The 15548-nt window shown below is 40.7% G+C and overlaps 1 protein-coding gene across 3 annotated transcripts in view; it reads left to right on the forward strand.

Moving 5' to 3' along the window:
- Positions 1–706: 706 nt before the first annotated feature.
- The window catches only part of LOC120514948 (interferon-induced protein 44-like), a 67636-nt gene continuing 52794 nt past the window's right edge, over positions 707–15548 (forward strand). For 2 of the 3 annotated variants that reach the window (XM_039735607.1, XM_039735608.1), the window contains exons 1-2: positions 708–821; positions 1266–1322. In XM_039735607.1, coding sequence (XP_039591541.1) covers positions 1301–1322 — 22 coding nt within the window. In that variant the 5' untranslated portion in view covers positions 708–821; positions 1266–1300. Of the gene's footprint in view, positions 822–1265; positions 1323–15548 lie in introns of all 3 variants that reach the window. The other variant, XM_039735609.1, reaches the window with a different exon arrangement.

The following is a 15548-nucleotide window of genomic DNA, read 5'->3' on the forward strand; positions in this document are numbered from 1 at the left end:
TAGCAGTAAAATCTGTTCCTGTTCCCAGGGCAGAGAAAGTGCTGCCCAAAGACTGAAGTCACATCTGGTCTTATCTCACCACATTCCTTTTAGGTGAAGATGGGATAAAAGTAGATGAATGGAGGAATAATTTGATACAGAAATCCTGAAGAACACAATATGCTGTTTATGAGAAGCACTGTAAAATGTCTTCTATTAAATGGTGTTTACTCTGCCAAACCTGTTTTCATTTCTTTTTGTACTTTATAACATTCTGTATCTATAAGGCTCAATTGTTTGTCTCTTTCATTTGTATATCCTGCTTTGTTTTTAAACACACATCCTTTAACTTTATCACACAGGTACATCTCACAGATTTTGACATCCAACCATTGGCATTCATGTCCATGAAATGCCAAAAAAGCCACTTTCTATCTTGGAAATTTCAGTTTAGCCCTTGAAATAAGGCACGGGAAAGTACTTTGATATATTGGTCCCTTACTTAAATGTTTTTAAAACTGTTTTCTTAGTCAAAGAAATGAGTTTAATCCACACGCAAGGTGATGTATTATTTGTTGATGTATTTTCCCTTTCCACATTCTGCCCCAGGCAATGCTAGGCAAATCAGTTATTAAATAAATACGGGCCTCCTAGTCAGTTGGACAAATCAGGTGATTTACAGGAAACAACAACGTAAAGTCGGCTCCTGTAACACAAAAAACACTCTCTCTACTGGCAGACTATCAGGTAACAGACCTCGTCAGACCTCATCAACTCTCAGAGGTGTGTAAAAAGAGAGCAGCTCAGTGTCCGAGGGAGAACGTCCAGGAGAGTCAGAAGAGGTAAGTTCTGGTGACCGATCAGCTCCACGTTTCAAAGGGAGTAGCAGTGGCTGGGAATTCAAACAGAAGTCTCTACCTGGTGACTCACAGGTCTTTCGTTGATTGATAATAATAATAATAATAATAATGATAATAAAAAATAATAAATCTTTATATTTATATAGTGCTTTTCTCACTACTCAAAGTTCTCTCCATGCAGGGATATCCTGGGAAGCGAACTCCCCTTATTACACATTGACAGAAACAGGACACGTAACAGAGAGACACATACAGCGCTTTACTTGCTTTCATATTTAGTTTTAAGTTTACTGAGATTGCAGTCAGTGAAGAGGACCTTCTTACAGCAAAGCTGTTTTATATCACAGAGTAATCAAGAGGTGATATTTATATACATACACTATATACTGTATATATTTAATGAGCCGACATGTCATTTGTTTGCAGAGTAAAAGTCAGCTGTCAACTGAGCTCAAGGTAACATGGGAGGTGGCGAATCTAAAGGTAGGAAAATGATTTAAAAATTGTCCACTGCTATCTGCTTTACTGTATCTCTTTGTTGTTTGAAAAACTGAACAGAATTATATGAAAGTGACTGATCCTATATGGCACTGTCCCAACTGCTCTGTGTTATTTAGGACTATGAGGGTCTTGAGATAAAACCTTATCTATAAGTGGAAGCTCTGTGGCCTCCTTTTTGGCTTTAAAGGATAAAACGACTGGTTGTAATCACACAGCTGACCGACTCTTCTGACCTAAACAAGTGACTTCTGAAGCTGATAGTCAAACTGTTGAAAAGCAGCGACAAAGGAAGTGTTCACATAATAGATAAGTAGCACTTTATTTGTTTCTATGGGAAAACAGCTTTTCGAGACACTCTAGAAATAAATGCAACAATATTATTATATTATAGCAAAAACAATATGAATAAACATCAAGAAAACTAAAAAGAAAGCAAACCTCGTATTTGGCTAAAAATAGAAGTCCCAGTTCCAGTGAGACTCTATACAGGTGTGTTGCCATTGGTATAAAGGAGCCCGGTTGAGTTTCCTGACACACTGCTGAATAGTTTACTGGCTGAAAGTCCTCACACAGATGATGCACAGCACGGTACATAATGGCAATCAGTTTTGTCTTCTTTCTCTCTCAGCTACAACCTCCAGGGGGTCCAGAGTGTGTCCCATAACTGAGCCTGCCTTACTAATCAACTTATTAATTTGGAGGGCATCTCTTTTGGTGATGTTACAGCATAGAAAATGGCACTGCCTATCACAAAGTTGTAGAACACAATCTCCTAAGAAAAACAAGTCTGCACTGCTCTTTCTTCTCTACATCCTCTGTCTCCTAAGACCAGTTCCTCCAGTCATTGATGAGGACTCCTAAGTTCCAATAGTGGTACACCACCTCAACATGCAGTCCCTAAATTGTGACCAGGCATAGATGCTGTTTGGTGCAGCCATTTCTTGGTGTTGCTGATGTTAAGTTGCAGACGATTCTCAAATTTCTCCCCCTGACTCCTTTCTTCTGTCTCACCCGCCTCATCAATACACCCCATAAGTGCAGAGTCATCTGAGAATTTCTACAGGTGACATGAACTGCTCTTATATTTATAGTCTGAGGTTTACAGAGTGAAGAGAGAAAGAGACAGGGCTGCTCCTAGTGGTGTTCCAGTGCTGCTCACACAGTCCTTGAGTCTCACAAACTACAGTCTGCCTCACAGATAGTCCATCATCCAGGACACCATAGACTCATCCAACCACATTTTACTTCTTAACAGGGATGGCTGGATGGTACTGAAGGCACTGGGAAAACAAAAAGCATAATCCTCACAGTATGGCCAGCTTTGTCAGCCTTGTGGAGCAGACAGATAATTTGGTTATTCTCAACTCCAGTCTTAAATATTGAGGTGGTGTTTATGACAGAAGAGAGCTATATGAAAATCATAAAATTACCAGTGAATTCCCACCTCGTCTCTCCAGTGCAAGTGAAGTTTGATTTGCTTATGAAATGCTTGAAATGATGATTATGATAGACAGACAGACAGACCGACCGCCAGGGGGTCCAGAGTGTGTCTCATAACTGAGCCTGCCCCTTTAATTAGTCTGTTGATTCGGTGGGCATCTCTTGAAGTAATGTTACCAGCCCAGCATACCCCAGCATAGAAAATCACACTGGCCATCACAGAGTTGAAGAAGATGTGAAGACTGTCATGTCACACATTATAGGAATACAGCCTCCTACTTCTGTCCAGTATCCTGCTTTCAAATGTCCAATCATTTGAAAACAAGATTGATGATCTCCGAGCCAGGATTACATTCTAACAGGACATCAGGGACTGTAATGTTCTTTGTTTAACTGAAATGTGGCTTTCACCTGCAATACCGGACCGAGCAGCAACCCTATCTGAATATTTCCTGTGGTAGCCTGAAAGTAACCTAAGTGACGGACTAGAGGAATACAAAATGACAGTGCATGTTTTTGGTGCTACTTCTTCACCTAGTTGTGCCTTTTATACGTTACTAGCAAAATACCCGCGCTTCGCAGTGGAGAAGTAGTGTGTTAAAGAAGTTATGAAAAAGAAAACGTAACATGATTGTCAATGTAATTGTTTTGTGACTGTTATGAGTGTTGCTGTCATCAAGGATTTGATTATCATTATTTGTTTCAGTCAGGTTCGTATTTGGAGGACGTGTTGTGTTGAAGTTACATTCCGTGTTTGTCTAGTCTATCCCTGATCATCTCATCTTTGTTGTCAACCATTGTAAAGATAACAGGTTTCATTCATTGAAGTGTTCACTATGCAAATCAGTACTCGTGAATCTAAGATGTTTAACAGACATTCCTGGTATTAAGTCGTGGATTTGCCTGCGAATATTTAGCGGCAGCGTGTCTATGAACTCTATTTAAATTTAAGCTTTACACCTTCCTTTACTATTGATAAGTCTACAAAGGCTTGTTCAGCTTCAGAGGTTGTTCCTTTCTTACTGCATCAATAAACAGCTCGTCTTCCTCTTTATCTGACACATCACACACTGCATGCACGGGTTTACCTTTCCTAGTCCTGAAAACTTTAGCGAAGTGGTTCAATTTACCTCATTTTTTACACTGTCTTCCTTTAGCTGGACATTGACTTTTTCCACCATGTGCTTTGTTTCCACAGTAGCTGCACTTATGAATATGCTTGTATGCGTCACTCGCTTCATATTCTTTTGCTGCCTTCTCAATTGTGTAATGCGTTTTTGTTCAGCGCTCTTTGGAGCTCTTGCTTGTTGTCTGCGTACTGCGTTCACAGCCAGTTCACGTGAGCCGTTCGGTGTACATGCATCAAAGGTTTTCAGCTGTGCTTGTGCTATCTCGTGCAAAGTCCACGGCTTTATTTAATGTTAGCTAAGACCCAGCACTTAAAAGTTTCTCTCTCACTTTCGCTGAGTTTGTACCAAACACTATTCCATCCCTGACCATCTCATCTTCATTTGCATAAGCACAGTCCTTCACATGCAAATATTTAGCGGCAGCATGTCTATTGGATTGCCGCTGATGGACAGCCTTATATGGGCAGGCACTCAATTGCGTGGGAGGCGTGACGAGCTGCAGGCTATGGCCGTATATATGTACGAAAGCAGGTTCTAGTTATGAATGTTACGCCTAGAATTTTGAAATGAAACCTGCTTAACTATTGTAAGTAAGCTGTAAGGAATGAGCCTGCCAAATTTCAGCCTTCTACCTACACGGGAAGTTGGAGAATTAGTGATGAGTGAGTGAGTGAGTCAGTCAGTGAGTCAGTCAGTCAGTGAGTGAGGGCTTTGCCTTTTATTAGTATAGATGAAGAACAGCACAGGATGCCAGAATCACAACTTCAGAAGAAGCAGTTAACACTGTGCTGCACAATTTCTGTGCTGATGACTGTTTAAAGTCAGTTTCTACAGAAGAACAAGCCATAAAATTAGTGAAAGATCTTCAAGCCCTGTGCTTAAAAGGAAGGGTTCCATCTTTACCACATGGGTGAGTAATAGCCAAGCAGTCTTATTGCCCATTCCTGAAGAAGACAGGGATATTGATCAAAAGGGCTTAGATTTAAGCCATGACTTGTTACCAATTGAGAGAGCCTTAGGTGATCAATGGTGCACACAGACAGATAGTTTCAAGCTCGATGAAAAGCTGCAAGATAAGCCTCCTACAAGACGTGGTATTCTGTCAGTGGTCAGTTCAATTTATGATCCACTTGGATTTTTAGCACCAGTTATATTGCCTGCTAACAACAGTTCAAGTTCAACAGTTCAAATGTGTAAAGAGAAGTATGGGTAGGAACGAAGAGGTGGAAGTACGTCCAGCAAATGGAAAAAATGGATGGACTATTTGAAGGTACTTATGGATTACAATGTAAACAGGAGTTTTGGTCATATAATGTTTGCACAAATGCTTCAGAAAATAGGTATGGCACTGTTTCTTAATTCTCCTAACTGATAAAGAACATAAGAGACATTGTTCATTTCTGATGGAGAAATCAATCAAGACTCCGCTGAATCCTGTGACTATACCAAGGTTAGAACTTACAGCAGCAATGGTAGCAGTCAAAACAGATAAGATGCTAAAACAAGAAATGCAAATTCCCCTGCAAGAGTAAATTTTTTGGACTGACAACACCACCGTATTAAGGTACATTGCAAGTGAAAGTGCACACTACAAAACCTTTGTTGCCAACAGAGTTACAATGATAAGGAAGCACTCACAGACATTGCAATGGAGGTACGTCAAATCTGACGAATCCTACAAGCCAATTGAACTAGCAGAAAGATAATTTCAAAGTGCATTACATGCAGAAGATACAATGCCCAAACAGGCGAGCAAAAGATGGCAGATTTACCAGAAGATCATCTACTTCCTGACCATCCACCCTTCACCAACGACGGAGTTGATTATTTTGGCCTCTTCCAACTAAAAAGAGGGCGAAGCCTAGTTAAGAGTTATGGAGTAATTTTCACTTGCCTAAAAACAAGTGTAGTACATTTAGAAATCGTGCATAGTTTGGAAACTGATTCCTGTATCAATGCCATATGCTGATTTATTTGCAGAAGATGGCAAGTTAAAATCATGCGCTCAGATAATGGAACAAACTTTATCGAAGCAGAAAGAGATCTACGAGAAGCAGATGAAAATCCTGACCAAGAAAAAATTGGCAATGCCATGATGAAGAAAGGAATCAAATGGATTTTTAATCTACCAATAGTCTCCCACCAAGGCGGCGTGTGGGAAAGACAAATTAGAAGCATAAGAAAGGTCCTAAACTCAGTACTGCATCAACAGGCTCTGGATGATGAAAGTCTCCTAACAATGATGTGTGAAGCAGAATCCATCATCACCAACAGACCCCTTACAAAGGTTTCAGATGACCCAAATACAATACAATACAATACAATTTATTGAAAAACTCCCCCCCAAAAAAACCCTTGTAGGGAAAAAACAGAAGAAACCTTGGGAAAGGCAATTCAAAAAGAGACCCCCTTACCAGGTAGGTTGGGTGTGCAGTGGGTGTCAAAAAGAAGGGGGTCAATACAATACATAGAACAGAACAAATACTCAATACAGTATAAAAATAAAAATTTTACAAGTACGGAGCACAATTTAACAGTAGATGATATCACATGATATGATTTGGATTTGTTTAGAGTCCTGGGGCCTCATGTATAACGCCATGTGTAGAATTCACACTATAACATGGCGTAAGCACAATAGTGGAAATGTTCATACACACAAAAAAATCCAGATGCATAAATCTGTGTGAACGCCAACTTCCACGTTCTTCCGCTACATAAATCCTGGTCAGCATGAAAAGTAACGCATGAACCTGCTGTCCCGCCCCAACTCCTCCCAAATTACGCCTCTTTGAATATGAAAATCAATATAAATAGCCCTTAAGCTTACCCTTCTGTGGAAAGACAATGGCAAAAGCACAAGGAAAATATAAGAATTTCAGCAAATACCAAGTGGAGGCAAAGAAAAACATACTATTTTTTGGTTTAAACAGTGATATAAACAACAAAAGGAAGTTTATTTGAGTGACATAGAGTGTCGGAAAAACTCCAAAGCTCAAGTTCACAAAGTCGCACAGACCCCAAAATAAAAAAGAAATTATCAGATATCAAACTTGCCGTGAAAAGGCGAGTCGTAGCCCGCCGTCTGAGTGTCAGATGAAAGCTTATTAGGATACAGAGAAAATAAAAATAGGCACACAGTGGGGAAAAACCACGACATGTCAAGTTTAATTGTTTTCTTAGTTTATTTTGTCTTTAAAGTAGAACATCATAAACTTCATTTTAAAATCTTTAATTTACTAGTTTCTCAAATACCATCGTAACTAAAGTAGCCTGTTAAATGCTTTGTATTTTATTTGATCTTCTGTGTGCTCTATGTGTGTGAATCACTACTTGATTCTTAAACGGGCTTTCTCTTCCTCTGACAGGACACAGAATCTATTACATTTGTGATATTAGAGCTCTCTGAATAATTTATATACTGAGATGTATACTTGATATTTTCATGATGATAAGATTTAAAGCATGTTATTAAACATGGGAACACGATGGCGCAGTGATAGTAACGAGCTGGCACCCTGTCCATAGATTGTTCCTGCATCCTACAAACTGCTTGCTGCACCGTGCACAACATTAGAACATTCGAACACTCTAGACGAGAACAGGCCATTCAGCCCAACAAAGCTCGCCAGTCCTATCCACTTGTTTCCTCCAAGAAAACATCAAGTCGAGTTTTGAAAGTCCCTAACGTCTTACTGTCTACCACACTACTTGGTCACTTATTCCAAGTGTCTATCGTTCTTTGTGTAAAGAAAAGCTTCCTAATGTTTGTGCGAAATTTACCCTTAACAAGTTTCCAACTGTGTCCCCGTGTTCTTGATGAGCTCATTTTAAAATACAAGTCTCGATCCAGTGGACTAATTCCCTTCATAATTTTAAACACTTCAGTCAGGTCTCCTCTTAATTTTCTTTTGCTTAAACTGTAAAGGCTCAGCTCTTTTAATCTTTCCTCATAATTCAACCCCTATAGTCCTGGAATCAGCCTAGTCGCTTTTCTCTGGACCTTTTCTAGTGCTGCTATGTCCTTTTTGTAGCCTGGAGACCGAAACTGCACACAGAACTCAAGATGAGGCCTCACCAGTGCATTATAAAGGTTGAGCAGAACCTCCTGTGACTTGTACTCCACACATCAAGGCGCTATATAACATGACATTCTGTTAGCCTTCTTAATGGCTTCTGAACACTGTTGGGAAGTTGATAGCTTGGAGTCCACTATGACTCCTAAATCCTTCTCATAAGGTGTACTCTCGATTTTCCGACTGTCCATTGTGTATTCAAACCTAATATAGGATAAATATTATCTGGTCCTGGTGATTTGTTTGATTTCATCTCATTTAATCTCAGCAGCTCTTCTCCCTCTACAATTTCCAAATCCCTCAGTACCTCCTTAGTAGTCCCTGTTACTGCTCTGAGGTTATCCACTTGCTCACTTGTAAACACCTCAGAAAAATGTAAGTTTAGGGCATCTGCTGTTTCATTGTCTGTATCTTTTTATTCCTCTTTACTATTCCTGATGAACTTGACCTCCTCCTTAACTGTTCTTTTACTACTAAAATACTGAAAGAATCTCTTGGGGTCTTCTTTCGCCTTATCTGCTATATTCCTCTCCAACTGTCTTTTAGCCTCTCTGATATCCTTCTTAATGGTTGCCCTCATTTTCTCATACGCCCTACGATTCACTTTGCAGTCATTAGTCTTATATGTCTTATACAGCAGTTTCTTCCTTTGCAACTTCTTTTTTAAATCTTTATTAATCCATCGTGGAGTTTTTTTAGTTTCCTATTACTTCCAAATTTAGGTATGTATCTGTCCTGCATTACATTTTTAAACCTGTTCCACTGCTCCTGACTGTCTCCACATTTAAAAGCTTATCCCAGTCTATCCTACTTAGACTTTGTCGCATCTGCTCAAAATTAGCCCTACTAAAGTTCAACTTAACAATTTTAGTCTTTGCATCTGTACTCTTACAAAATACTGAGAATTGTATTACATTATGGTCACTTGACCCTAGTGGTTCAATCACCTCTACACCCTCAATTCTATCCTGATTATTACAGAATACTAAATCCAGACAGGCTTCACCCCTTGTTGGTGCTTTAACATGCTGTGTTAAAAACAGTCGCTGATTACTTCTAAAACTCCTGCTCTTGTGCTCCTCCATCTGTAAGGTTATCCCAGTTAATATTTGGATAATTAAAGTCCCCCATGACTATAATATCCCCCTGTAAACTTGCCTTTTTGATATTACTAAAAAGATGTGTGTTGAAATTACTGTCTGAATTGGGTGGTCTATAACACACTCCTAAAATGAGACCTTTTCCCTAATATTTTCCAGGCAAGCCACACGTCCTCACTAAGATGGGGCTCATCATCCAACTGAAGATGACTTACATTTAAATCCTGTTTGGCATAAACAGCAACCCCACCTCCTTTTCTGTTCTGTCTATCCTTCCTAAAAATGTGTATCCCTCTATGTTACACTCATCCCCATCTTTGTTATTTAGCCAGGTTTCCGTTATTGCTATAATATCATAATTATGCTCTGCTACATACAACTCCAACTCACTTACCTTATTTTTGATACTTCTAGCATTAAGGCAAGCTATTTTTAATGTGTTAATCCTTCTATCTTTACGTGTTTGCTTAAAATTTACATTACTATGCATTTTTATTTCTACACCATTGTTTGTTCTTCCATGTATAGATCTAAACCCGGCTTGTCCTAAACTCCCTGCCCCCTAATCCACGACTAGCCTACACATACACCTCCCCAATACATTGGTGCCTCTCCAGTTCAGATGTAACCCGTCACGGTGGAACAGGTCCCATCTGTTCCAAAAGGAGTCCCAATGCCCCATAAACCTATACCCTTCTACCCTGCACCAAGATTTGAGCCACGTGTTAAGCCTTCTAATCTCCTCAATCTTACCTGGACTGGCGCGTGGCACAGGCAGGAGAAGACTACCTTGTCAGTTCTGCTCCTCAGCTTGGCACCTAACTCTTTGAATTTGGATTGCAGAACTGACAGACTACCCTTATGTATGTCATTTGTTCCAACGTGGACAATGACAACTGGATCCACCCGCTCTGGCCAAGAGCCTATCCACCCTTCCAGGGAGGTCTCCCACCTGTGCTCCCAGAAGGCAACACACCGTGTGAGACCTCTCTCTCTGGAGCACACCTGCGCTTCAATACCCCTAATGATTGAGTCCCCAACTATCACTACCTATCTCTTTTTGGGAATTGGTTTTGAGGTGGCCCTGCTTTTGAATTATCAGAGTCACCGTCCAGCTCCGCTAGGACATGATAACGGTTAGACACTTCTAATTCTGGGGTTGATGCCCCTGGACAGTGTGCACCCTTTACCTTATGCCTTGTGACCGTGACCCACCTATTCCTACCTGTCTGGTCTGGAATCTCCTCCGCGCCACCTTAGGGGTGCACACTATCTCTAAAGGACACCTGGGCCAAGTCCACCAATTCTCTATTACAACGCAGGTCAGCCAACTCCTCCTCCAGTTCAGCGACCCTGAGCTCGAGGTGCTGGATCAGCTGGCATCTCTTGCAGATGTAGCCCTCATAGACAACTGGCTCTTCCAAACCATCATCTAAAAAGTCCAACATCCAACAGGACTTGCATTGCACTGGTCTCATTATTAAAATTTGATTTGGGATTACTACGCTGCCTTAACTGAAAATTAAATTTCTTCTTCTTTCAGCTGCTCCTTAACTTAAATGGTAACACTAAGATCTGCTACAGATATTTTACACCTTTTCCCCTTAAGCTCCTGTACTGTTCTCCCTCTCAGCTGCCTGTTATTTGCCTTTCTATGAGGTTAACTTTACTTTTCTCTGTCTCTTCTCCTAACTTTGCGCTCTTCTTACTTATAAGCTCTTCACTCGCACTGTTTGTATTAATGACCCCTTACGCTGTCGCCCACTTAACTGTTCTGCCTCTGGACCGCTAAGGACTGTTTAATCTAAAATAAACAAATAAATAAAACTTTACTACCTTATTTGCTCCTACTGCTCCTTGTGCCTGATCGGCGTCTTAACGCTGGCCGCTTACCTTCGCACTGCTGAGTTTCCACCTTTTACTGCTTTGAAGTCAGCCGCGGCCTTTTTTTCTTTTCATTTAAAAAAAGGAATCGCTGTTACAACGACACGGTTATTTATATACAAATACCGATATCAGTTACTGCTGCTTTCTACCCTGCCGCCTCAATGCTAATTCAAATACAGATAACAAGAAAAAGAACAAGTACAAGTACAAATAACTTTTCCAAGCGCACTTCCAAACACCCAGCTAATTTTGCTCTTGTGCGGGCAATAAAAAGGCAAAAAAAAAAACACTTCTAAAGGGAAAAAAAGCTTTAAAAACTTCCCACACGGTTCCTTAGCGGCAACCAAAACCCAAGTTTTTAAGAGCAAAATATATTTTTTTTATTTAAATCTCAACACCACAGAACAAACCAACAACTCTCAACAGACTTAAGCGTTTGCAAAGCACACGTCAGCACAAAGCACACGTGACTCTCAGCTCTCCAATCCAACCTTTGATGAAATAATTTGCTGCAGCAGTACAGTAGTAATATGTCTGGTACATTCTGTCAAACTGTCAATCAAAGATGACTGATGACTTTTTTGGTCCCGTCCCCTTTCCTCTGATTGGTGGACTTAAATGATGCACCCACCCCCCATGTCGGTTGATTGGTGAATGACAACATGCCCCTGCCTTAATCCCACCCCTCCACCTGATTGGGGTATTTAAATGATGCACCCCGCCCAGACTCCCACCCCTCCACCTGCTTGTCCAAGGTATGTGTCATGAGCATTTTTGATGGATGTTGCCTATGCCATGGCCCTCGGTCTGGCAGCACCTGTTTGTTTGCTGGCCCCCCACTTCCCTGCCCCTTCTCCCGAGGACATGCCCAGACATGTTCCTGTCCATACCCTGCCGGCCCGATCGACATGTCCAGTCATGAATTGCCTGCCTCTGACAGGTGAAAGGAACACGTTCAAAGCCTTGTCCCCTCCCTTCTGAAAGTTGTGTATAAAAAAGCGGTTCATCTTCTTTGGCTGTATCTATTATTTTAATATCATCACGAGATTAAAATATCTGCCTAACCTTTGCTTTATCATTTGTAAACCACTTTTCATTGCTCTCTGGAAGCCGCGGAGTTCTGGCGCGTGCATGCTTGCAAACAACTGTGTTTTCAGCTCCTTTCCAAAACATGTGTTGTCCACATGAAGCTAAGGGGGAGGGGGTCTTGGGTCCAGAAGGGGCCGATTCACACTTCAGAGGCAGCAGGTGCGACCTGATCAAGCCTTTTGCTGACACAAGAGATGTTCACACATAAGTCCTTTAACCTCAGGGCGTATCTTCCTGGGTCAGTGTAAAACGAGCTTACCGATGGTCATACAGCTGCTTAAAAAAATCTAAAAAACAGAGCGGAGGGTGAGTGAGGAAGTATGAGGGATACAGGGGAGCAGATCCATAGATGCACTGATGGGTAAGGAGGGAAACCTTGTACTCTATTCTAAGTGGTACAGGGAGCCAGTGAAGGGTTTTCAAGATAGGAGTGATGTGGCTATGCTTTCGCACCCTCATCAGGATCCTGGCAGCGCTGTTCTGAATGTACTGGAGTCTCTGGATACTTTTGCCAGGAATCCTAGTGAGGAATGCATTACAGTAATCCAGCCTGGACGAGACAAAGGCATGGACAAGCCTCTCTGCATCTGCCAGGGTAAGTGTTGGACGAAGTTTAGCAATGTTCCTGAGATGGTAAAAAGATGACTTACAGAGATGTTTAATGTGGGTGTCAAAAGTGAGTTGAGAGTCCATTTTAACACCCAAATTGGTAACAGATGTAGAAAGAGGAATGTTTTGACCAGAAAAAGTGATACTGGTGATGATAGAAGAACGGAGATGGTGTGGTATGCCAACTAAAATGGCTTCTGTTTTAGATCTGTTCAGCTGAAGGAAGTTGAGCCTCATCCATGCCTCTATTTCCTCCAAACAAATAGTCAGTGTAGATGTTGGCAGAGGAGCAGTAGAGGAGCTGGGGGTAGTCCTAAAATAAAGCTGAGTGTCATCAGCATAGCAATGGAAAGATAGACCATGTCTGCTAATGACACTTCCAAGGGGGAGCATGTAAATGATGAAAAGAATGGGGCCTAACACAGAGCCCTGTGGAACACCATAGGTAACATTATGGGTGAATCCGAAATTCAGCCAAAACGTGCTGTCTTCATAATCTTCTTAAAACAATGATTTATATTTTAATGGATAGGACTAAATGAAATATAATTACAGTAATCCCTCCTCGATCGCGGGGGTTGCGTTCCAGAACCCCCCGTGATAGGTGAAAATCCGCAAAGTAGAAACCATATGTTTGTATGGTTATTCTTATATATTTTAAGCCCTTAGAAACTCTCCCACACTGTTTATAAATATTCTCCGTACAGTTATACAGTAAACCCTCGTTTATCGCGGTTAATGCGCTCCAGACAGATAAATGAATTTCCACAAAGTAGGATTCTTTATTCATAAATCTAATATTTTCGCAGTTAGAGCATAGAAAACCTGTTTACGACCTTCTAAATATGTGTGTTAACATTATTAGAGCCCTCTAGACATGAAATAACACCCTTTAGTCAAAAGTTTAAACTGTGCTCCATGACAAGACAGAGATGACAGTTCTTTCTCACAATTAAAACAATGCAAACATATCTTCCTCTTCAAAGGAGTGTGCGCGTCAGGAGCGGAGAATGTCAGAGAGAGAGAGAGTAAAGTTAAAAATTAAAAATCTATAGGTCTGTTGGGCTTTTAAGTATACAAAGCACCGCGATAAAGCAGCCGCAATGAAGGGATCAATGTGAAGGTAGTCTTTCAGCATTTTTTAGAGGAGCGTCTGTATCTTCTAAGCAAACAGCCTCTGTGCAAACAGCCCCTCTGCTCACACCCCCTCCGTCAGGAGCAGAGAATGTCCGAGAGAGTGAGAGAGACAGAGAAAAGCAAACAATCAAAAATCAATACGGGCTGTTAGAGCTTTGAAGTGTGCGAAGCACCGCGCGGGAAGCATATCGTATATCATTGAGGAGTTTTATTTAATACGTAATATGTGCTCTGATTGGGTAGCTTCTCAGCCATCCACCAATAGCGCCCCTTGTATGAAATCAGCTGGGCAAACAAACTGAGGAAGCATGTACCATAAATTAAAAGACCCATTTTCTGCAGAAATCCACGAACCAGCGAAAAATCTGTGATATATATTTAGAGATGCTTACATTTAAAATCCGCGATGGAGTGAAGCCGCGAAAGTCAAAGCGCGATATAGCGAGGGATCACTGTATTGTTAATATAGACTATTCTCCAGAGAGTCCTGAAAATAAAGATCACGGTAAGTCCTATTAATGATTATTATAAGCGTCAAACGATAATGCTTTAAAAACGAAATGATGAATCCTTAAATTTTTTTGCTTAGGGTTATATACAGTATACAAGTAGACTCGGAAAACGGTAAGGCCCTTTTTAAAAATTAAATCTGTTTAAAACGCATAGGGTTTAATTGCGCATAAAGTGTGGCTGTTGGGGTGCGTGAGCGTGAGCTGCGTGGGCATATGTAGGCTCCTATTTGTGTTTATTATAAGTTGTAGCATTTTATATTTACATGCTTCTATCTGACTGAACCATTCATGAAAGGGGTAACTAGGTTTTAAATGTGTAGGGCTTAATTAAGTGCATGACCTGTGCATGTGAGTGAATATTTGAGTATAATTACGGGTGTATAATGGAAAATTTGTCGTGATACAATAATAAAGGTTGTTTTAAAAACGTATGGCTAAATCCTTAAATTTTTTCCTTAGAGCTATATATCCATGCTGACTCGGAATCCGGTAAGAACCTTTTTAAAATGATATGTTTAAAATGTACAGGGTTTAATTAAGCACATGAAGTACGTGCATGCATGCGTGTGTGTGTGTGTGTCAAAGTGCTCGTGTGTATGCGCTCTCGTGCTGAACAGGATCCAGGCGCTTACTGCAAATGTGTTTTCATTTTGCTAAATACAGAGATTTTTAGACGTATCAAATGTATTGTTGAATAATTGGGTAAATGATTATTATAATATGTTCCTGTATGTATGAGATTATATCTTAATACATAGGGGATCTGAGATCATGCTGTCTGATTTTATAAAGGTTTTTTCCATCTTGGTATAGGGGTGGCGCGTGCATTTTCTTAAAGAGTACTTTGATTACAAATAGTCTATAATGTGCGAGAGTCTGTCTAGTTATCATAAAAATAGAAATTTTATATTTGCATGCTTTTATCTGTCTGAACCGGGCATGAAAAGGTGTGACGTGGTTTAAAACGTGCATGACCGGCATGCGTGCCTGCGTGCACACGTGTTTGTGTGTGTACGACACATTAAGAAAAGGGTGTTTTAAAACGAAAATCTATCTATCCTATAATTAGATGTTGCAAGCCATTTCATTTGCACCCTTTACAAGCTGAAGAAGCTTCTCAAGGGGTTTCCCCTGAAGCAACAGGGTGGCCCGGCCTGGGGGAATTGTTGTTTTAAAGAGCACCTGCATTTTGTTTTCTAGGTGATAACCCTTTACAACATAAATCAGC

Source organism: Polypterus senegalus, chromosome 14, assembly GCF_016835505.1.
Source record: "Polypterus senegalus isolate Bchr_013 chromosome 14, ASM1683550v1, whole genome shotgun sequence".
Lineage (NCBI taxonomy): Eukaryota > Metazoa > Chordata > Cladistia > Polypteriformes > Polypteridae > Polypterus > Polypterus senegalus.